The sequence below is a fragment of the Uranotaenia lowii genome, chromosome 3 (genome assembly GCF_029784155.1).
Source record: "Uranotaenia lowii strain MFRU-FL chromosome 3, ASM2978415v1, whole genome shotgun sequence".
Lineage (NCBI taxonomy): Eukaryota > Metazoa > Arthropoda > Insecta > Diptera > Culicidae > Uranotaenia > Uranotaenia lowii.
Genome location: NC_073693.1, coordinates 240,529,086 through 240,553,485, shown reverse-complemented (window position 1 = coordinate 240,553,485; position 24,400 = coordinate 240,529,086). Strand labels below are relative to the sequence as shown.

Genomic DNA, 24,400 nt, shown 5'->3' with positions numbered 1-24,400 from the left:
GAATGGGGGTAGGCTTCGATGTTTAATGGATTACGGCCTGTCCCTGAAATTGAGCTTACATAAATATTGAATCGATCCATCACGTAGAGAATAACTCACAAAATGCACGAGTTCTTGATGTTGTCGGGACGGGTAAATTCTTCCTAAAGGTCTAACACATCAAAGGCATTCGTCTTAGCCTAAAAAAAATTTGTTTTTTTTAATATGTAGAAAATTTGCTTGAAAAATTTTCGAATATTTGTGTTCCCACAAATGGAAAACTGGATTTTCATGTTCTTCCCGATTTGATTGACAGACAATAGATGTATGGGAAAAATTTTATGATCGAATTTTAAAAAACCGACATCTTCCTTTTTATAGATTGGCTTAAAAAAACTGACCTGTACGAAAGTGCTTCAACGCGCTTGAAGTTTCGGTTTTTGAACCTCAAAAATCATCCAAGTGGGGACCAAAAGGACCAATACGAAAAATCTAAATTTTAATTTTGATGCCAAATGGCTTTAAAAATATATGAAACGTCAAGATCTGGTGTTAACTCGAATAAAATTTTCTTGCCAAAAATCGACTTTCTGGGATTGGCCGTTTTTTTTCGGAAAACCGGTCCCAAAAAGTCGATTTTTGGCTAAATTTTTTTTTTCAAAATATCATCAGCAAAGTTGCTGGAAAAAATTCAGTGTTTTAGACGCATAAAATTCTTTAATTATGTGATTATACCTAAAAATTCTGTGACGGGATTCAGTGATGTATTTTCTAAGCCTTTCACAAAAAAAAACATTTCAAACATTCACAAATTTGTTTGATTTAGTAAAATACTTATAAAAAAAATCTTTTAAAAACGCAGGTTTCAATGGTGGAATACAGTTAATCTTAATTCGTTTTGTTCGTCAAGTCCTTAAATAACTACCTACTTAAACACGCAACGAAAAGTTTTTTTTTATTTTAAAGGAAAGTGCCGCAAAAACAAAGGATTTTTTCCTTTGATTTTAGGATGAATAAAAGTTACTTTGATTCAAATACATTTTCCTTAGCATCAAAGAAATGGTTTCCTTTGAATCAAAAAACGTACTTTGATTCAAAATCTCAAATACTTTGATGCAATACCTCAAGTCCGTTGAATCTATAGGATTTTCGTTTGATGTTATAAAATTTTCCTTTATTTCCAAGTTATTTTGATTTTAATTTGAAATCATTTATTATTTGATCTAATTTTTTTCGTTCGTTTTAACAAAAATTGTACCACAAATATTTTATTTCGAAAAACAATAATAAATTTTATTTTTCCAATAATTTATCTGAAGTTTGGCCACTTCGTCCAACATCCTGGACCAAATTTCCGGAAGTCTTCCTATAAAGAAGAGAGGAAAATAGAAAATATTAAAGATAACAAGACACAAATGAATGACAAAAATACTTTCCCTAAAAACATTTAATGAAATGTAGGGAGGTAATTAAGCACAAGCAACTCTCGTAGTGATCGTAGTGTAACAATATATAAGTAATATTGAAGGTACTCTTTTTTAAACATGCTAGCGTTGATCTATACCTTATCGGACCACTTGGAATTTCGCAGCTTTCAATCCGATACTTTCCTTGAATCCAATCGTCGCATCTTCGGCTGAACAATTGACCTAAAACATATTTATAACTTTAATAATTCACTTCAGATAAATTTAACACTAAACGTACCGGAGGTGGTCAAATGACGGTTTTTGAACTTTAAATGACGCCTAATATAATTTTTTTTTCGCAAATGTAACGACAGGACTTTCTTTATTTTTAAAATAGAAGAATTTTTGCGTTTTTTTAATTTTTTTTAAGTTTTTTGGTTTTCGAATAACGCATGTGGTATATCTATTCATACCGGGAGCGGTCAAAAGACGGCTTACACTGTTTTCGCTTAAACTCTCTTGTTTCTCAACCGATTTCTACAATATCTATAGTTTTGAAAAGCCTATAATGTGACTCAAATATGTTTCTCAGACAATTTTCAGCTACAATCAATTATTTTAAAGTTATTTAAAGTCCTAAAAAAAAATTATGAAAAAACACGCTTCAGAAAAAAGGCTGTAAATCAGGCATTAAGTACTCGAAAAAAATTTAACTTAGTGCCTGAGAAAGCTGAAGTTAGAAGCTATATATTGCATGCATGGAATTTTTCTTTTAATTTTTTTTAAGATCATGGTAACAAAAAATGTAAAAAAGTTGTGTAAAACTTTAAATTTGATTAAATCGATTTCGACTCTTTTTAGAATTTTATGCCTTGGGGTAACATTGATCAGTCTCTATTTTGACGGTTTTAACGAGTTTTCTTGATCATAATGGGTACAAAACACCATCATATTTACAAATGCTAGAAATTGATAAACTAAGACAGTTCGTGTGATAAGGCCGAAAAACAGCTAAAATCAAAAGATGGACAATGATGCTGCATACATTAGAAGGCTAAATTTGTTTAACATTATATATACAATTTTAACTACAAAAAAAGGAAATTTTAGGCCCTCACACTATTCTCCTTTATTTTTTTCCTTCAAACCTTACCATTTGATAGGGTTTCTAGCCTTTTGTCCGAGACTGAATTAAATTAAAACAGGGTTTTGAACTTAAATTAAAAATTCAAATATTAGTATCGAAATAATATTCATATGTGTTTTGTCGACTGTCAATGGATTTTTGGGATACTTTTTTAGCTAGCATTCTAACAAAAAAGGAATTTTTATTTATGATTCCAAAGGTCGATCAAAGATCGAAACGTTTCAATCATAAATAATCTGTTTGCCGAAAATGTATCATACAGAAATTATATTCGAAATGTGGATAAGAATTCCAGAATCTGAATTTGTTTTCGATTTAAATTGAAAATTCAGATAGGAAATTCAAACCAAGAGATCGGGATGAAATTTTTATTATTTATACAGAAGTCGAACTCAAAATGCAGATGAAGATGAAGAATGAAGTGCAGATGAAGTTTCAAATTTACAATCTAAGAGTAAGTTTGAAATGCAATTTTCAAACAAATATACAGCTCAGCTAAATCAGAGTCTGTTTTGAGAATTTCCGTGGAAAAGATAAACCTTTAAAAAACAAATTAATTTATGCATTGTGTGGTCAACAAAATCTAAATCAACTCTTGAACTGAAAGAAAAAAGCTGATTGCTTGGAATCAACGCCCCAAATTAAAATAAGCTCTTCAATTCTTGGCTCTTCAGAAAGGTAAAATTTTTGAACCTGTGTCAGCAATTGAATTTAGACCTAAATTTTGAAATTTCAACTCGATTAATTAAAACCTCCACCTGGAAAATATTTAAAATGTCTTTTCTACGGTATAGAAAAAAATTAACGTATTTATTTGGGTATATTGAAACCGGGTTATTTTATCCTAAAATCTTGCAAAATCCGGTCATATTCTTTCAAAAATTTTCCCAAAATCCGGCCTGTATGCAGGAAAGTTACGGTATTATTCCATTAAAAAAACACTTGGAAAATTGTTTTTGTTTTATCGAAACACACCAGCCGATTCAGAATCATATTGAAGGCTATCAAAAAATCGTTCATGTTTATTTTGAAAATATATGTTTAAAAAAAGAGTTTTGGACGCAAGATACGTTAGAAAAAAAACTTGTCATGCTAAGGAATCAGTTTCAATTTTTGTTTGATTTTGCAAACAGAGTGAAAAATCTGGTCAAAATTCGGACATTCTGGCAAGCTAAGTCTAACGTTATTGGGTTCAAAATTTGGGACTCAATTAGTATCAACAAGTGAGAAATTTTTATTAAAACTGCAAGGTTGCCGAAATCACAGAAAAATCTGTAATTTCATAGAAATTTGAGCAAATTTTCATCACAGAATCTGTGTCACAGAACACAGAATTTTGAAATATTCGCAGGTTTCACAGAATTTTTAAATCTTGAATTAATTTCGAAAATTTTAATTTCATGGCCAATAAAAATTTATATTTCTTGCTTTTAATAAGAACGGTATGATAACATTTCTTATGTTGATTGATTTTTCACAACTCAAATGTAAAAAAGACACAATTTGTCATGAATTTTCAATGCAAATAATGGAAAAGGCATCACAGAAAACCATCACAGAATTTTTGGGTTAAATCACAGAAATTCAGAATTTTTTTTATTAAAAACACAGAATTCTTTTTTCGGCAACCTTGGTTTGACGTCAAGATTGTTACTTTTGAATCATCTTAGTAGTTCATCAAAATTTGATTAGTATTCTCAAATTTTATGTTTAGCAAAAAAAAATTCGCTTCGCAGGTTTGGACCCTCATGTGGGTGGTTTGAACCTCCTACGGCACAAAAACAAAATATTTGACTTTTTTTTCGACTCCACCACAGTTTTGCGTAATGGCTTCAGATCCAGCCGAAACTGAGTACAAACTTTGTGGGACCTATTTAAGTGCTATGCAGGGAAAACGGTCGCATTTGGAAGCAGTCTTCTTTGTATTTTTAGCCATTCATCGTGTGAATCGTTATGAAACACTGACTGAATTGAAGCTTCAAAAGATCATCAGCCTCCTCTAGTGCTAGACTAGATTTTTTTAATTTTCCCTCCTTGTTCATTTCCGTTTCGCTGTCCAATACAAATTTATTCAAAATTTCTCCCCGCCAACGGTCCAAATATTTTGCTCACGATTTGACCACCGTATTTTGTTTATTTTTCCTGTGGGCAGATTTTTTACCTTGTAGAAGTGAAGTGAAGTGAAGTGAAGTGAAAAATTGATCTTTTTTTAATCACTTCCCCAATAGAAAATTTCGGATTGCGCTTGATAATACCGCTCACATTCTTCAACTTCGTTTAATCAATCATCTTCAGTTTTGTTAAAACTTTAGCTGGCTGTTAGATCCTCTGAAACTCCTTAAACGATTTACCATATGAACTTTGATGGAATAGTTCATTTACAGCTGTTCTTGGGTCTCACACCGGGACTTTTCTGGATTTTTCTCGTTTCTGCCCAAAAAAAATTGTCAATGAGCTTCTGCATTGGACGCTATCTCAAAAATAACTTGACAGATTTTCAGTAGCACTGAAAAGCAGCATTTTTAGAAAAGTAGCATTTTTCGACATTGTTTTGAAAACTGTATTGAAAAGAACTATTTTTGGACATTGCTTTTCTGGTAGGAAAAGCAGGTCTTTTGAAAACCAAGCCTTGTAACGAAAAACAATCATTTTTGTGCGGAGTTGCAACAAAAAAAATTAGAACACGCAGTACTCCATCTATAAGCTTATAACCTCGAACGATTCTGCAAAAAGGTACATGCATATGGATTTATTTTATCTTCGTCAGGTGAGTTTACCTTGTAAGACGAGTTATTTCTAGATGATTGTAGGCTAGCTCTAGTGACATTCGAAGCTAATCCGAATGTGTTAATTACTAGAGCTATTATTTAAAGACATTACTGGCAATGGCCAGATGACTTTCTGCTGACTGACTGACTAACTGCCTGATGTCGGGGCAAACACACAGAAGCACACGGCGCGCGAATTTGTTACACATTATCACCTTCCGATGCACATGCACAAACAAAAGGCTATCCATCCGCACATTCGCGATCTCCCAGTAATTTACAAGCTTTCTCGAGCTTATGACAATATAAGCGCTAAGTGGATATCCACCATCCATCGAATCGGAGCGTGAACTTGATAGTTGATAGCACGACGACGGACGTAGAGATAACGATGATGCAAGTGTCTTGTGTCCTGTTATGCAATCGGCAAGCTGGCACGTGAGAATGCAGAACTTGGAAATCTGAATCCCAGATTAATTTTGAATTTCTCATACAACAAGTATAGTTGCGTATCCCAACAACTACGCCAGCAATTGTTATTTGTTGAAAAGTAGCTGAACTGAACACTTTTTTAAAAAGCTTTTGCAACTGTTTTTTTTAGAGCTGGGAATTTTGTGCGACCTTGCGGAAAAAATGAGAGAAATCTAAAATTGAATTTGAGTGGCCATGGTAATTTTTTGATTCTTCTAAGAAATGGTTCCAAATGACAGAAACGTGCATGTGGCATAATTTTCAGAAAACGTTGTAAGTAAACATCCATTAAACACATTGTCAAAGTAAATCCAAAATAGCACAACCACCATATGCCTTGTCTGGAAGCTAAGTCTAAAACACTGTTGCCAAGTATGATTTCGGATGCACTATACACTCACAAGTTAAGTTAGAAGTTATAAAACAGCAGTTTATGACCTTGGTGGCAATAATGATTAGATCGTCATCATACCAAGTCAATCACACCAACTACAGCCCGCCTTTGGCAAGCCAGCCGAAATAAATTGAACTTTATAGCTCTGGCTTTTTGTTGTCCTACTCTTTGCAAAAAATCATTTTAGCTGATCAACGACACACGGAGCAATGATCGAGGACCGGCGTGTGAGGAAGCTCGATAATTTGACGATAGCAAAATGGAACCGGCATATTTGGGGATCGGCCCGGAATCAGTTGGAACATTTTTTTCATAGTTTGTTAACTGATTTTTTTCCATATTTTGCTTTCATTCCATATTGACTTAATGGCTTTTTGGCTGAGGATTAAAATTTGAATTGGTACTCAATATCAAACATTGAAAGAGCTCAGGCATTTTCGAATGCCCTTTTTATGTTTTTTTTGGATGTGAATTCAGAAGGAGTTTCAAATATGGTATATTTTTTCTATGAGTTTCTTGCCATTTACATTCTATATTGAGGAAAGAACTAAAATGTTAGCCTGTCCTATGCTTCAAAAAAATTTACAGTACACTTTCCTAATAATATAAATATTAAATGGGCTTGTGATATAGCTCAGTTGGCAAGTCTGTTGCTTCCTGAGCCGATGTCCGTGAGTTCGAGCCCAAGAGTAAACATCGAACACAGTTGTACCGGATAAGTTTTTCAATAACGATCCGCCAACTGCAACGTTGATAGAGTCGCGAATGCCATAAAGATGGTAAAACGACTATAATCGAAACAAAAAAAAAAAATTAATAAATAAATAAATATTAAAACCGAATGAGTTTTGTTTGTCCACGGTATTCACATAGAAGAGGTTGCAAAAATTCAATGCCAATTTAGCAAATCTATGTGCCGAAAATGCGCTAAAAAGTGTACTATGCCAAAGATGACATGTTTGAAAAAGCACAACTGGCATAAGGAATCGAGCTCCCAAGAAAAATGATTCATCAAAGAACCTAAAAAAAAATTTTGAGACTTTTATCATATTGAATAATTCATCCCAGAAACAAGAAAATTTTAAAAAAAAAACCACTGTACCGTAGGGAAGTGAGAATCGAACTCACAACACAATTTTTATATCGTCTTGCCAATCTGACATCTTACCCAGTTTACAATATAGGCTTTCTGCCACCGATCAATTACTAAAAACGCACAACGGTGGATTCCTGACGTTTGGCCTCCTTTCAAAGTAGTCTTTTGGCTTGTGAAGAAAACGGGAAAACGAATGGATTCCAATTGAATGAGAATTGTGTTTGGAATTGTAGATTGGATTAAGGGAATGTGTTTTTTTGCTTTTGCTAAATATATACACACGCACAGCGCTCGGTGCGGCTGCCTGGTGTTGGCCGGTATTTATTTCTAGACTACTTCGTCTTGTGATGGGATAGGGAGGAACGAGAAAACGTTTCTATTTTGTTTCATTCAGTCATACCCAATGCGATTTCTCTGGGGGGTTAATGCCGGCTGTCGCAAATCGAATCATCCCCGGTCGCGTTCTGTTCTTATGCCAATGATGCTATGATATTGATCACTCACGATTGGCATAGAAGCTAAATTTTGAGTGTAGTAGCAGTCTGAGTCATTTTTTGTGTCAAATGTAGCTTTCATGTAAACAACGTAAATTTGGTTCAAATTCGAGTAAATACCAATGATCGTTTCACGCGATTGTTTTCCAAATTTCTGAGTTGGGAAAATATCGAAATTTACAATTTCACAACTCCCTCGCCATTTCAAGAATACCAAGTAATGACAACTTCCTGAAAATTATCTGAATTTTGTGATCAGGTTAGCAAACATAGCATGAGTCATAAATAGCTAAAATATAATAATGTTACGTTTTCCGCGACACGAATTATAGAGAGATAAAGTTCTTTGTGGATCTGTATAGCCTTTACTCATGACAAAATCAGAGCTGCAAATGGTCAGTGTCAGACATCCAATGTCAGTCGACTTTGATAGTTAAAAAGAGCAACAACTTGATGCTGTGACAAATTTTCTCACAGTAAAGTCGCTGGTCAGGATCGAATAAAATTGACAGGAAATTACAAGCCTTGGACAAAAAGTTGGCGTCTGTCTACGATTAACGTCGCGGAGCAACATGATGTGCAGATAAATAACCAAATCGTTATTCCCTATATACTGCCCATTTTAAACCATCTTTTTAATACAATTATTAGAACATCTAAATTTCCGTTTCAATGGAAAATAGTTAAAGTTATACCAATTCCAAGAAAATCGAATAATCACGATATTATGTACTAATTTAAGACCTATTAGTCTTCTTAGCTCCATTTCAAAAATATTCGAAAAGCTGATCAAACAACAAATTTCAGACTATATCAATGAGAATAATCTTTTAAGCAATAGTCAATCTGGATTTAGAGCTCACTATAGTACAGAAATGCGGTAACGACGCGAAAACTGCAAGTATTTGTAAACCGCTGCCTGCGGAATATCATCCGCGCTTGGTGGCCTGGCAACTGGATCTCGAATGAGGAACTACATCGCCGGTGTCATCAAAAGGCGCTAGAAATCGAGATTCGGGAACGTAAGTGGAGATGGATTGGGCACACGCTGCGAAGAGATGAAAACGAGATTTGCAGAGAGGCGCTAGATTGGAATCCAGAAGGTCATCGAAGAAGAGGCAGACCCAGAAATTCGTGGCGGCGAAGTCTAGCCGCTGAAATCCGAACTGTCGACGAGAATCTTGACTGGGACCAGGTGAAGACGCTGGCTCCGGATCGTCAACAGTGGAGGTCTTTTACCACGGCCCTATGCACCGGAGGATCGGCGCGGGATCATTAAGTAAGTAAGTAAGTATAGTACAGAAACTACTTTGATCAAAATGCATAATGATATTGCCGCTTCTCTTGATAAAAAAGGGTTAGCAATTCTCTTATTAATAGATTTGGCTAAAGCGTTCGACAGGGGGTGACTCATAAAAAGCTCATCGAAAAATTAATTTCTAAATTTTATTTTTCTGGACCCGCAGCGAAAATGATTAAATCATACCTTCAGGGTCGTGAACAGGCTTAATTCCTTGATAGCTGTTTGTCTGTCCTAATGTCCATTGAGTCAGGAGTTCCTCAAGGATCAGTTCTAGGTCCACATCTTTTTTCACTCTTCATAAATGATCTTCTTACAGTTCTTAAATATTGAATTATTCAAATGTTTGCAGATGACGTGCAAATATATTTTTGCTCTGACAAATCAGTGCCCCTAAGTGATGTTTGTGATAAAATCAATTATGACTTATTAAAAGTTAATGAATGGTCCTACTTAAACCTTCTACCTGTAAACCCCGCAAAAACTAATGCTCTGTTTTTTAATAGATGGAATAGGGATTCAGATCTTTGGCAGGCTCTGAAATTATTTTCTCAGATTATGCGGAAAAGCTTATTGTAATCTTTGATTATGAATTATCATGGAAAAGGAAAGTAAACAAACAATGTAGCAGAATTTACGGATCCTTAAAAAGGCTTAATCTTACCACTAGGCACCTCGATATTAATACTAAATTAAAACTGTTGAAATGCTACACTTATCCATTGTTTATATACAGAGATTTTATTTATTCAAATTGTTCAGTTAGGTCTATGGACAGACTTCTAGTTGCTTTGTACTCATGTGTCCGTTACGTCTATGGTCTATCTAGATTTTCAAGTGTTTCTCATCTTCCTACCAGCATAAAGTCCATTATATCGAAATCGGAATTCAAGAAAGCTTCACTATCAAGATTTACATTAAACAGGTAACAACTGACTCTTATTAGTTAGACATGAAAATTCATCAGAAACAATTAAATTGAAATTGAAACAGTGCAAACCCAAATGTAACACTTCAAAAAGATTGTACATATCTTATCTTACACAAATAAAATTGATTATTATTATTATTATTATTAAAAAAATGCTAACATCAATTCAGTCCTGCTACTTATGAATCATCCGTAACCTACTGTTCATAAACACCCGTTATCTCCCCGAACGGTGATTTGGTCTGTTTAGTATACTTCATTACTTCATAATTGAATACAAATGAAAATTCTGTTCTTGCAACAATCTCACTTTATCAGGGACACATTTTAAAAGCTTTTTTGTGACTTGTAACTAAAAAGTTTCATGACTGATTTATTCCATTGCTTGTAGGCTTGAAACGTAGTAAAGTCGAACATGGATAAACAAGAGTCCAGAGAATTGATTTTTTTTTTTCTTGTTCCGTAGGTTTCATACTTATCCAGGTTACCAGTTATAGAGGGTTTGAAGAACATAAATATTAATAAATATTATTTCATATAAATAAAAAAAAAACAAAAAAACAAAACAACACAGAGGCTCCTAATTATTTACGTAGTAGTTCATAGTAGAGTTTTGATTAGTGAGGAAGCTTTTGGGAACATTTTCTCCTAACTACAAAACGTCAAACATTTACCTGACATCGCAGATGGAAGCGCTGCCGAATTTTGGGTGATGGTTTTGCATTCGTGCAAATAGGATGCAGCTTAACTTTTGACCCAACTTTCGACAAATATTACAGGTTTTTTTAAGAAGGAAAATAATATCTTTCCGTTTCCATCGACTAATTTTGCTAGCTTTTGTTTTGAAATTGATGATATGTTTACATTTCAATATTTTGATCTAGTGAACAATTTAGTTGAAGACTTATTTAAAATTGATGGATGACCGTTACCAGGTGACCAGTTCATTAATTAACCAACAAAAAACGCATCTCAACTGATAACAACGTGTGGATATTTAACCTGGCCAACGACTGACATTTTTTGATTAAAAAGGTTGTGCAATATACTTTTCGACACTGAATTTAGTGCTGAAAAGAAGCACTTAAGATACTGTTTTCTGTGTCGAAATTTTCACTTTTCAATACTGAATTACATAATTTTCAAGTTATTTTCATCTTAACATTTCATCATTACATACTTAGATTTTTTATATCAAAAACTTTGATTTTTTTTTATAAAGAAAACGGTAAGAAAACATTGCGAATTGTAACATCATGACTTTAATAAATTATAGTTCGAAAACTTGTTCACAAAGATAAAATCAATAATTATGTAGCGCTCTAGTTCACCAATTTTTGAACTTCGCCATCATTCCTAAATTTTATATTTACACGATTTATCAAAAAATGTATTCTAAAAGTTTTGCTCTAATGTGTCAAAGCCCAGCAAACATTTTCGAAGCTATATTCTTATGTAGTTTTGATATACGTTCCATATACATTATAGAGAAATATCGTAAGAATGTCGGAAAAATAGCATTTAATAGCATACAAAAATTTTATTTCTTCTTCAGCGACGAAAACTACACCAATTGGACGTTATCTGACACCTTATTCGTACCTATCGGAAGAATGCAAGAGAGTAGGATTGTTCGATCTTCGAGAAAAGATCGATTCAGATGAACGGTTTTGGGATCGATCCATCTAAATCAACGGAGCTTGAAGATCGATCTCCGATTAATCGATCTTTTCCATTTGTAACAAGAGGAAAATGCTTTTTATTAAAAATTCATCCTTCTACATATAGACAGAAAAAAAAATCAATAGCTTTTATGTAAGGTGAACCGGAGTTAGTGTTTTAAAATCACACTTATCAAAATCCAAATATCTCGGAAACGCTTTGATATTTTTAAGTAATGTACTGACAAAAAATATTCTAGAGATAAAAAGAATTATTTCACGGTATTTTTACTAAGATTTTTTTATTATACAAAATTTGATACCTGAAATTGCCTGCCCGTTTTTTGAAACCCACATGATTTAGTTTTCATTGAAATCCACTGAACAATAACGTCAATATCACAAAAGCGGTGAACATGTAATATGGACAACCCCTTTTGCCGACCCCTCACACCAAATACCTTAAATCGATTATCCGTGCCTGAAAACTTCCGGGGGTCAATTTTCATCTAAATCCATTTTATAATAACGTCATTATCGCAAAAACAGTGAACAGGTAATATGGACGACCCCTTTTGCCGATCTCTGTCCCGAAGTTGTATAATTGGAATCAATTGTTCGTTCCTAAAAACTCCCGTGTGCCAATTATTTATCTCCATCCGGTATATAATAACGTCAATATCGCAAAAAAAAACAATGAACAGATAAATTTGATACCTGAAATCGGCTGCTCGTCTTTTAAAACCCACATGCGTGAGTTTTCATTGCAATCCAATGTACAAATACGTCAGTATCGCAAAAACAGTGATGAGGTAATATGGACGACCCCTTTTTCCAACCCCTTACACCAAATTTGATTTCATAAATCGATTATCTGTCCCTGAAAACTTCTCCGGGTTATCCGAAAATATAAAAACATTTGTCTTCAATCCTAGTCCCAATGAGCACCCTTGCCAAATTTCAGCTCTCTAGGTCTTAAGGCGGCTGAGCCAATGAAGACAAACACACAAACGAACAAACAAACAAACGGAAATTTCTTTTTATATAAGGGTTAGTTGCCCTACTTTGGACCCTTTAAGCGGTGGTTTTTAAATAATCATGTTTTTCTCATAAAAACAAACGGGAGGTTTATATCTTTCAAGCAATTTATTTATAGTTCGTGATCTTATCTGCAAGTTTTAATGAGAATTTTCAACATAGGTTTCGCCATTATATAAAGATTTGCAAAGATATTGATGATCAAAATTTCCATCTTTGAATCTACTGTTCATATTTTTGTAATTCTTATAAAAGGTACGATTTTTTGAAAATATATAAACAAATTCATGAAAAATGTAATTTTTAATCAAATATTATCATAAAAAGTATCCAGCTTTTTAACGATAAAAAACTCAAATTTCTGTTATGGATATTTTAAACACTTTCACTCTCCGTCAGCTCTATCAGCAGGATAATAGCTGAAACTCTTTTGTGTTTATGTACTTGTAGTTTATTTGCGTAAAGCTGACAAAAAATGTTAAAAATCTTCAATATTGGTTCTGAATAATGCCCCAATTAAAAATTCGCACCTTTGTTGGTTTGTGTCGAAATCGAAAGTCTCCTTCATTTGGACCCTTTAGAAATTTGTCGGGTTTACCATTGATTTTCATTTATTTTAGAAAAAATAGGTAGTATGGTTCATATTCTTCACAGTGAAAGTAATTTCCCTTTTAACTTTGGCTTGGACAGTAAAAACGTGATTTTTCCTTATTCACTCTCTTTTCTCAAAACGCGCCTCACTAATTGAGCTGTCTGATTTAATACTAAACAGGAGGTACATTTTTAAAAACGTTCAACATTTAATCAGAAAGACTTTTTATGGCAAAATGCGGTATGGTCGGATTCAGGAAGAATAAAAATTCATTGTGTACATAGCAATTTCTTCATCCTATGCTAGAAAAATGAATTATTTATAGTTTTCGGCATTTAAGGACTAAAGTAGGCTATAGAGTCTAGGTCCAAAGTAGGAGCACTCACCCTATATAGATTTTCATTTTCCCTCCGCATCATGGTCTTGGTTTTACCAAAACTTGAGTTCGGAAACGTCAATTTTTTGAATATCCTTAGTTTACTTCCTTCATTAGTACTCTCTCACATAGTGAGGTTTTGGACCACAAAAAGCATGGGACATGGCTATTTCTCTCACTAGTCTCACATAAAGAGGTTTCTCGCTTAACCAGTTCTCGCTTGACGTGCCATCAAAAATAAGTCTTGTCTCTTGTATAACAAATAAAGTTTTTTAAGGACTATTCTCAAAAAATACTAGGTAACTTATTGTGCCACAAACTAAATCTTGATTCCACCGAATAATTGTGAACATTACTTTAAGTTTTTCAATTTCTGCAGAAAGTCGAAACCTTACGGAATTTGTGTTTTATGAAAGTGAAATTCAAATTCAATCAATTGTTGATCAATTGTACACCCCAATTTGGAGTGTTTCTAGATACGTTTAACCTTCAATTTTGGATGTATCCAAATGCTAAAACCGCCAACTGAAGCATGTCAGGCGATGTGATGATCGATATACGATATTATGATCGGCACAGTATACCAGAATGGTATTCTCCACTCTACCATGGCCGCTGACAAATCAACATGTTATCCGATCCACATATGTCTGATTGAGTAAAGGATTAAATAGTTGATTGATAACACAGATACACCTAATTATTGATTTGATTTTGAAAGTTATTCAATTGCATTAATTTGACCAAAAAACTTTTATCAAATTTATCAAAAAGCTAGAAGTCAATACTCGTTAAATGAGTTTTTTTTTTCAAATTGTGTTAATTTTGTCCACAACTTCTTTAGATTTAATTTGTATCAAGACATTTTGCAACGTTCGATTCTAAGAATTTGTTTCACCACCATCATCAGGTTGGAGATTTTTCTTGCTATCATGTCACTTTTTGATTGCTGTTGTCCAACAAGTTCTCTTCTTCGCCGTCTTCCTTCATTAAAATACGTAAGAACACTCCCTTCCTCTACCGTTTCATCCCATTGATCCATCGAAAAACAAAACTAACCAAAAAATAATAAAACATACAACGTTACTAATTGCTTGCTAATGAACAAAATTTCTCTCTTCTCCATCGACATGTCTGCAAATGAATTGGAACAATCTGTGCATATAATATATTACGATCATCCGTTTCCGAAAACCGAAATTTGACGCTTGTGCCTGTTTGTGAATGATGCGTGAATACTGTTTAAACAACAAAACCAAAAACGAACAAAAACTATCATCAAACTCATGGAATGTGTCAACAACTGTCTGTCGGCTTGAAACGAATCCACCAAAACTCATACAGCTGATGAAAGTTGCACAAACTGTCATGGGCGAGAAGCTGTTCACACTACTGATGAAGTACACATTCTACGGTCATTTTGTGGCTGGTGAAGACCAAGTCAAAATTGTCCCAACACTCGAAAGGTACATCCACCAATTAATGTTCTAGTTTAAATTTACCCTTGTTTTTTTTCTCCCTCTTTTTTATTTTCTTTTTCGTTCAATCTACGGTGTCCCTGGTCTCTGTTCGAAAACTGCGCACGAATTTTTTGCGAACGATAAAAACACATATAAAATGAACCAATCTGATCTGCACAAACGATATATATGTACGTACAAAAAAAAAAACGCAATTCCCTCTCACATGGAACAACTCGCAGATCATGAAGCTAACCAAAGCCATTATGGGAGAAAATCTGTTCGTGCAATCGATGAAGATGACGTTCTACGGACATTTTGTCGCCGGAGAGGACAGATATAGGATCGTACCGACGCTCGAGAGGTTTTTATCGTATCAGTTGTTGATTCAGCCATAATGCAGAGTTGATCTTACTATGTCACATCAAACTCAATCATTTACCTGAGTGAAATTGAAGAGCAGAGCAGACAACATCTGGAAAACTGCAAACTTGATAGCCATTCAACAAATAAGCATTTCTACATGATTTTTGTATCTTGTTTTCGTGTTTCATCAACTGCTTAGTGTGAACCTTCTGAAGAACACCATTCCAAAAAACAACTTCAGCAAGGCCAATGAAAATATGATTAACGGTTCAAAATATTAAACAAAATTAAAAGCAAAGTTTTCAATGGTGTACTTCAGAGAGAAAAATTGATATTATCAATAACGAAGATATTGGATTGTGTCAACTAACTCAGTTCCTCACTTGACTTTTCTGGAGAAAAAATTGTCTCAAACGTTGATTTTTTCGATTTTCAAAATAAAAAATATTCGTTCATAAATTACTTTGGGCGTGCTTAAATCTAAATTTGACACACTGGAGCAAGAATCAGGCAGAATTGAAAAAAAAAATATATTGGCTATATAATGAATTGGTTGAATTGGTCTAAAATTTTGGTTGAACTGACTATAAAAAAAGTATTTAATACTGTCTGATTTTAGAAACTTCAATACATTTCAGTGTTTTTGTTTTTCTTATGTTTCTTGTGTTCAATTTAAGTCTTTATTGTTCTTATCGATAACATATTATGTTTCAAGTGCCTTTTCGTACTGTTTTCTTTTCTGTCTAAATATGTCATACATATATGGTAAACTCGTTATTAATTCACTTTTCTTTTTATTTTTCTATTAAAAAAAAAACAATGTTGATCAGACTGCGATCGTTCGGCGTCAAACCCATTCTTGACTACTCGGTAGAGGAAGATCTGTCCCAGGAGGAAGCTGAGAAGCGTGAAGTGGAGTAAGTATAAAATAAACCTCTTTTGCCCTAAATTTTGAAAATCTTAATCGTACAGCGTCTCGAAATGTACCAAAGTAACATTGAAATGAGGTTGACGATCCAAGAGGTTTGCTACTTTAAAAACATACATAATTGTGCACGGCCTTATTTGCTATGGCTTTGCCTATAGCATTCTCGCATTTAAAGCGTCATCGAAAATAAAGGGCAAAACAACACGACAAACACGTGTTTAAAAGCTCATAAAAAGCTACGTTGACCGTCACTTGAGACTTGCGACTAGTGAACTTGCCAAAGCAAAGAAAAAGCAGGAGTTGGCCGCATAATTGTTGTGTCTGTAAAAAAAAAACCTTTGAGGCATTTGATACCCAAACACAAAGCCAATTTCAGAACACGTAAATCGTTTGGTCTTCAATCTGGAAGCACTGCAAACGTATCTTTGAAATAGTCTACAAACCAAGTTTTAACACACCAAACCAAAGCGAGATGATTTTTTATATCAAAATGTTTCTCTTCACTTTCGAGTTGAGGATTTTTTTTTAATGACACACATGATACACACATGATTGCAGATTTTAAACTTTTGAATTTCCAAGATATTTGAAGTTATGTTTTTAGATGAAACAACTATATTCCGAATGCACATTACTTTGTAATTTTCAACGGAAATCATACAATAGCACATAAAATCTCATCGAAAGTTAATCAGCTTTCAAATGAAATATAAAAAAAAAATTGTTAACTTCTTAATTAAAAATAAAATAGATGTAAAATACTACACAACTTGAACAATTTTTAAGTGATTTTCATAAAATTTGAAGACATAAAATTGAACATTACGATTAAGATTCGTTGCATTTAAAAAAGAGTGAAGTGAAATTTTAACAAATTCTATTAAAAAAAACATGTTCATTAATTGTTTCGAAAGACGACTTCTATTTCCAAAATGGTTGTGTCTCATACAACAACACTGTGGAAATTCTACCTTGATCTGCTTCATCTTTGAAACACTTTTGATATAGCGGAATAATTTATTTTATTGTAAGATCTTTAAAAGAGAGGGAAGTAGGGGGTGTAAAAGGGGCTCCCATACAAAATCGATTTTAAATAGGACAGACCCGAAAATAATAGCAGCTATACTTTAACCCCAGGGGTGGAAAACAGAAAAAAAGCGCTCAAATGTCAAATTGATCTGATTAAATCACCGACCAGTGAGCAGGTATCAAATTTTGTTTCATTAGAATGATTATTCTTAAAACTTTTTTTGAGTCTTTGAGAGAGTTTTGCACTGAATAAGCTTACAAGTTTCACCAAACTGAACATGCCTCATCCATGAAACAATAGCATTGTTGATTTTGTTTGGTTCCGACACGAGTATTTATCATAAACGATTACAAATCTTTTCAAAAAGTGCTCATTTCCTGACGAAAAGTAAAAAAAAAAATGCCAAAAAGAATTTCTATTTGCCTGACCTAGCTTTAACCGACATACACCACTAAATATGAGAAAACGGGAGACACGAAAAACGCTATCTGGCGACAGAAATGGAAGTATTACACTGTGTTTTTTTTAAAGCTTGTTCCGAATTGTCCTGATTTTCAAAAAAAAAAATCTCAAAAAGGATCGAATTTGTAGTAAACTTATGAGAACATCGAGAAAATTTGCTATAAAATAGTTGAACCCATGTAACCGATGGTAACTAAATGGTGTTTTTCGATATGAATTGCAGTCCAGCCAAGAAGATGTTTTCTTTTGATGCCTGTTTATGCTTTGATTTATGCAATCTAGTGATGTCTTGAAAAATAAATCAAATCCTGTTATTGACAATAGCTTCGTTCAATCGTTAGTAAAAATCGGTTTCAACTGGTTTCTGTTAACTGGTAGATGTTCAACGAGCCAATGTTTTGGTCGAAACTAGTTAGGTCGTTGTTCATTGGAGCAAGTTGAAACCAATCCAGCTCGACAGCAGGATTAGTTTCGACTTGGTAGAAATCGGTCGAAGTCAATTGGAAAGAGACGGATGATCAACTGTCAATCCATTTCTACTTGTTTCGACTCGTTTCGATTAGACTTTAGACCTAGTACCTCTGTTGGACAATCACAAAAAGTGTTGTTCAGGGTTGCCGTCCGAATAACTTTTTATTACTTTTTTCTTTAGTTGACGTACACTGCCCCTACTCGCATAACAGTCCCATATGAATTTTCGTCATTTTTCATCTAACCTGACAGTTCGTCATTTTGAACATAGCGCTTCAATATAAAACAATAAAAAAGATATTTTGTTCTAGAAATTTCGAAAAAAATATCAACTTGTGGCTGTCCCATATGGAATATACCCTCCAGTCCTATATGTGAAATACCACGCATTTGGTTACTTTTAAATGCTACTTTTGGCGAAATAGTCTTTGATTTATTGCTTTGAATCATTTAAAAAAGATTTTACACGTTTGGTGTCGAATTATGAACACTAGTTTTCGAAAGCGGGTCAGTAAGAAGGAAGGAATGTCTTCCTGGGCGAAAAACTATCAGATGCAATAAAACATCAAGATTCAACTTACAATGTGGAATTCACGATATTTTTTCAAAAGTATGTTTCTTTTTCTGAAAATAGCATTTAGAAGTTCAAATTTGAGTCTTAGAAAGTAGCTCGGTGAGAAAAACAAATTCTGTATGGGACTGTTATGTGAGTATATTTGAAAAAGGTTTCAAATATGCTCGCATAACAGTCCCATAACGATGAAAATGGTGCTCCCGACCTCTCCAATGTTTCAATTTTAAAAAAAGGTCTTACTATTTATTATGACAATCTAGAACACATTCCATCAAACGATTTCCGTTTATGCTGAAAGTTGTGCTCATAATTTAAAATTATATTTCAAAACAGAAAAATCTTATTTTCTTGCTTGTTTGTTTTTGCATATGGGACCGTTATGAAAGTAGGGGCAGTTACAATGATGAAAAAATATTTGAGAAATCTGATTTAATTTCCCATTTTTAATGACTCGGCACGAAAATCTTTAATGGCACCGATTCATTCAGCATTGCCCATTTAATATAAGACACACACAATAGTAATTGATGGATTTTTGTTTAAGTTAAGGCGTAAGTCAGGATAGCTACTAGTGTGAATCTAGGGGAGGAAGACTGGAATTTGCTGTATCGTTTTCTGTATCGTTTTTTTTACAGTTCGGCAAAAATCCAGCAATTTTTGAAAAGATTTTTAATCGTTTAAATTTCAAACTTTAGATTATTAGTTTCGTGTAACGAGTTATGTAACTCAGGTCAGGTAGATGCTAAATTTATGTCTTCTGAGCTTATTGCAGCAAATTCAAAAATAATCATCGAAATAGAACAGATTATCCAATTCTAATCTGTCAACTCAGTCGTGAACATAAATTTTGGACTGTCTAATTCTGTTATTTATGCTATTTTTAGAACAACCATGAATCAGACAATTATTATTTATCAGCTTCAAAAAATTCAACGAGTTTTGAGTGAATTTATACGTCTAAGCCTACAAGAATTTGCCAGAACAAAACAAAGCCTAATTAGATAATCGTTTAATGTACAACAAGTGCTTTTCAACATAAAAAAGTTTTTTTTTGAAAATCACTTAATAAGAAAGTATATTTTGAACCTTCGCACTGGTCGGTAGATTGATGAGACAAATTTGACGTTTGAAAGTCATCGTTTAGCAGCGTGTGCCCAATCCATCTCCACTTACGTTCCCGAATCTCGATTTCAAGCGCCTTTTGATGACACCGGCGATGTAGTTCCTCATTCGAGATCCAGTTGCCAGGCCACCAAGCGCGGATGAAGATTCAGATTCGTTCGTAGAGAGATCTGGCGTGACCGGACCGGACTGGAGGGATTTCCTATGTTGATCTCCATCGACTTAGATGTATTAGCTTTTTAAATTTAAAGTACCTAGTAAGGTATCCTGTATTAAGAAATTTTTGCAATTGTTTCTCCGTGTTGATTACAAGCTGTGTATAATCTTCGTTTATGTATGATAGAGCTTTGATAAATTTTGTAACGAACCTAGAAATTTCCAGTGTCTAACAAGAAAAACATGCAAAAGATGGAAACAATAGCTTTTTTACTAAGTTTAACTAACTTGAGTTTAACTAAAACAACTCATCCGCCACACACAGGGGTAAAAGATGAAAAAGGCGATCAAAACTATTTTCCGCCGAAACTATGCGTTTAGACCTATAGTGTCTTGGAGACAAACGACCAACATTACAAGGGCTAAAAAATAAGTTTTTTGAAAAATTGATTAATCCACCTAGTAGTGAGTTGGAAAAACTAACTTTTTTAATATCCATTTTAGAGCTATATTGTCTGAGAAAAGTTTTTAGCTTGTACCAATTCTAGCAACTTTGCTAAAGAAGTCATAGCTGTAACATTAATCGTTTCAAAGTTATGATAATTTTTAGAAAAATAACATCAATTTTCAATTTTTTCAACATAACTTTTTTGCGCGTGATTTTTCATATAAAATATGTTCTAGTGAGTTTTGAAGACAAAAAAGTTGTACACTTTTGCTGAATACACTGTTTAAACATTTTGAAGTTTAAACGAGATATCTTAAAAGTACTTAACAAAAATAGTCATTTTGAACTGGTTATATCTCCTGAGTTCGGACGAGCTAGGTTACATATTTTACAGTTTTGCGATCTTAAAAGTATCGTCCTTCAAACAATATACAACTCAAAGTGGCTAATTTTGATCTTCATAGTGTAAATGTCAATAGAAGTGGGATAAAAATGAAGTTTGTATCCTTAGAAAGATCCTTAAGACCTCTAGCTCTTAAGACGGCTGAGTCTATAGAGGACAAACAAACAAACAAACAAACAAACAAACAAACAAACAAACAAACAAACAAACAAACAAACAAACAAACAAACAAACAAACAAACAAACAAACAAACAAACAAACAAACAAACAAACAAACAAACCCACAGAAATTGCTTTTTATATATATATAGATGAGTTATTTTTCGTTATCAATGTTTTCAATTCTACCATCCAATTTTGAGAAGGCTTATTGAAGAAACGTTTGGTACTGCGAATTCAAACAAATGATATCTTAAAATTTGAACATTTATCACTCTTCACAATAATTAATGGATTGATTGTGTCCAAGAATAGAAACATTGAAATAAAACTAAAAAAAACATTTTTCATAATATTATAATGCAACTTCGGTTAAGATGAAATGTTTTCGATAAATTCAATAAACTATTAGTGAAACTTTCAACATTTAAGACAAGTACTCATAAAACAGTGTTAAATAAAAAAGCGAAAAATGCAAACACACAATTGAGAACATGAAATGTGAGTCTATAATATGGTTCAACAAGATTCGGAAGTCTATTGAGCAATTTCTAAATAAATAAAACTTGAATATACCATAGTACAGGGAACCATGTTGAAAATTAAGAGATTTTTAAAAGATGGGGGATAGTAAAAATAAATAAAAATTCTTATTTGAAGATAAAAAAAGTAGAAGACGAAATGAAACGAATAAACGCAGTGAAAACGATAAACACAGTGTAAATCTCAATAAAAACTTTAAAAATACTAATAAATTTCTTATAATGAGCTTTCAAAATTTTGAAAATTGAAACGTCTCATTTTTATTTTACTTTATGTGAACCCGAGCAAGGATCAGCTAGTAGAATCAGTTAGTGGTGTGTAAATACGGGCAAAATATGGGTTTTTTTTTCAATAAAATCCGGACAACCGGACCCGACCGGACGTTTTCCAAATTTTGTTTTGAATATCCAAGCAAACCCGGATAAAACCGGGCAATCTGGCAAGCTGGAGTCAATATGGAAGACCCTTTTGGGAGACCCCCGACTCAAAATTGAAATCAATGCAAATTTTAATCTGAATCCGAAGTTTCATAATGCTCAACAGTATTTGTATTGTATGGATGACCCTCTTCAAAGGGGGGCCATCCGAAAACCTGAAAACACTTTTCATCATTCCTGATTCTAATGATCACTCGAGCAGAAATTTTAGCTTACTAGGTCTTAAGACGTCTGAGCCTATTGAAGATAAAAAATATACAAACTAAAAAACACAGCAAATTTGCTTTTCAAATATTGTAAATTTTAAGAAATGGCTGAACCAGAATAGATTTAGCAGTTAAAAAAATGACTGGAAAAAGAATACACAATTTATATCAATACTTAAATAAGAAAAGAAAAACATAACAAGATTAATCCATTCGGTGAACAAGAGCTTACTTATAGAGCTCAAATTTGATTTTTTGTAATTTATAAATTTCAAAATTAAAAGTTGTTGACGCCTGAAAAGCCAATAAGTATAAAAATTTGTCTTTGTGAACTCTTGGGATCATCTCAACCCATTTACACAGTTGCCCAGTTACATTTTGTTTAACTAGATCCTTATAAAAATGAGAGTTAACCATTGCTCTGAAAATATGGTGCTATAAAGTTAATACAACTATCCAACAATTGACATTTTGACATTTTATTATTGTGATTTTCTTATTTTGAAAACGTTTTAAACTGATGAAAATTTAAAAAAAAATCAAAAAAGTTCAATAACTCAAAAAATACATTAACAACAAAGCTGCTTTACCGAATTGGCACATTTTTTCTAAATCTTTGTGACATGTTCTATTTACAATATATAGTTGAGTAACTATTTACAATATATAGTTGAGTAATCAAGTTTTAATCCCTTGTCACTCTCCCCTATATCGATTTTAAGCTAGGATTGTAAAATTCACACGCTAGAAGTCATTAGGAAATTTTTTTTTCATAAAAAAGTGATAATGAAAAGTTAAAGATCACGTAACTTCATTAGAAGTACAAGAAGAAACATTTTTTTTATGGAAGCACTTGAACAAAGTAACAACTTCCAATAGTTTCCAGTTTTCTAATTGATGCTTATTCACCAATTTCTACAGGGCTTCTACATCGTCCACCGGAACGAACCTAATGGGCGAGGAATCCTCGATGCCGCAGTACAGCGTGGACAAAACGTTCGCCGATCGGCGCTACAAAGTACAAAGTGCGCGTACCTACTTCTATCTCAATGAGGCGACCTGCGAGCGCAACATGGAAACGTTCCTGGAGTGTTTGGACGCGGTCAAAGGTAGGAATATCACATTTTAGTAGATTTCTTTTGCAGCTTCACTCAGCAACTGCGCCGATTACATAACGAGCGAGAATGAAAACAAAAGGTGTCACGTGATAAATATGTCACACAGAATGCATAAAAATAACTATTTTGCACCTCAAAACCAGCCGTTGGTTGTTGCCGTTTGGCGTTGTCGAGAGGAAACATGCCAAAATCCACAGGCTGGGGATGAATATTTAATAAAATTGGTCAAACCACAAGTAAAGTAAAGCAACAACGCCATGGCTGGCAAGCGGGAAGGGCAAGCACCTCGCCTGATGGCGCAGTGGAACCGACGGGCGACGACACCAAACCAGGGTTGCACAATCGGTTTCAATTGGCAGTCGTACAAATATTCCGGGATGGTCTGACCTACTACTAGAAGACTACTGGGGAGGTTTGGCAGTTCATTTGAATGTTTTTAGAGTACTTGCACCAAAAGTGGATAGTTCGATTTTCCAAAAACTGTGTATGAAACAAACAACGAAGAAATGAAACTTATTTGGCGAAATATACTTTAGCGACAAGTGTTTGAATTCACATGTCGGAAATAGCTACTGGCACTGTATGGATTACTCACCCAGCTTCTACAATGACAAGGCGTCATTCATAAATTACGTAACGCAAAAATGCACTTCTTCGGCCCCACCTAAACCCCCATATGTCACAAAGCGTAACATTGCGAATGAACACACTCAAAATATGAGCAGTTAATCGGCCCACAATGTTAATGATGTTAACATTTTAAGCAAATGACTGAAATTAAACTATCCACAATTTTTTTATAGATTGTCAGCCTTGGAGTCCACATCATTCCAGATTGCTTATAAATTTTCATTAAATAC

At 33.6% G+C, this 24,400-nt stretch overlaps 1 protein-coding gene across 2 annotated transcripts in view; it reads left to right on the top strand.

The window, feature by feature from the left end:
* The window catches only part of LOC129758707 (proline dehydrogenase 1, mitochondrial), a 73,634-nt gene that overhangs the window by 24,209 nt on the left and 25,025 nt on the right, over nucleotides 1-24,400 (top strand). The window contains exons 2-4 of one of the 2 annotated variants that reach the window (XM_055756299.1): nucleotides 15,359-15,480; nucleotides 16,313-16,399; nucleotides 23,344-23,531. In XM_055756299.1, coding sequence (XP_055612274.1) covers nucleotides 15,359-15,480; nucleotides 16,313-16,399; nucleotides 23,344-23,531 — 397 coding nt within the window. Of the gene's footprint in view, nucleotides 1-15,000; nucleotides 15,123-15,358; nucleotides 15,481-16,312; nucleotides 16,400-23,343; nucleotides 23,532-24,400 lie in introns of both variants that reach the window. The other variant, XM_055756298.1, reaches the window with a different exon arrangement.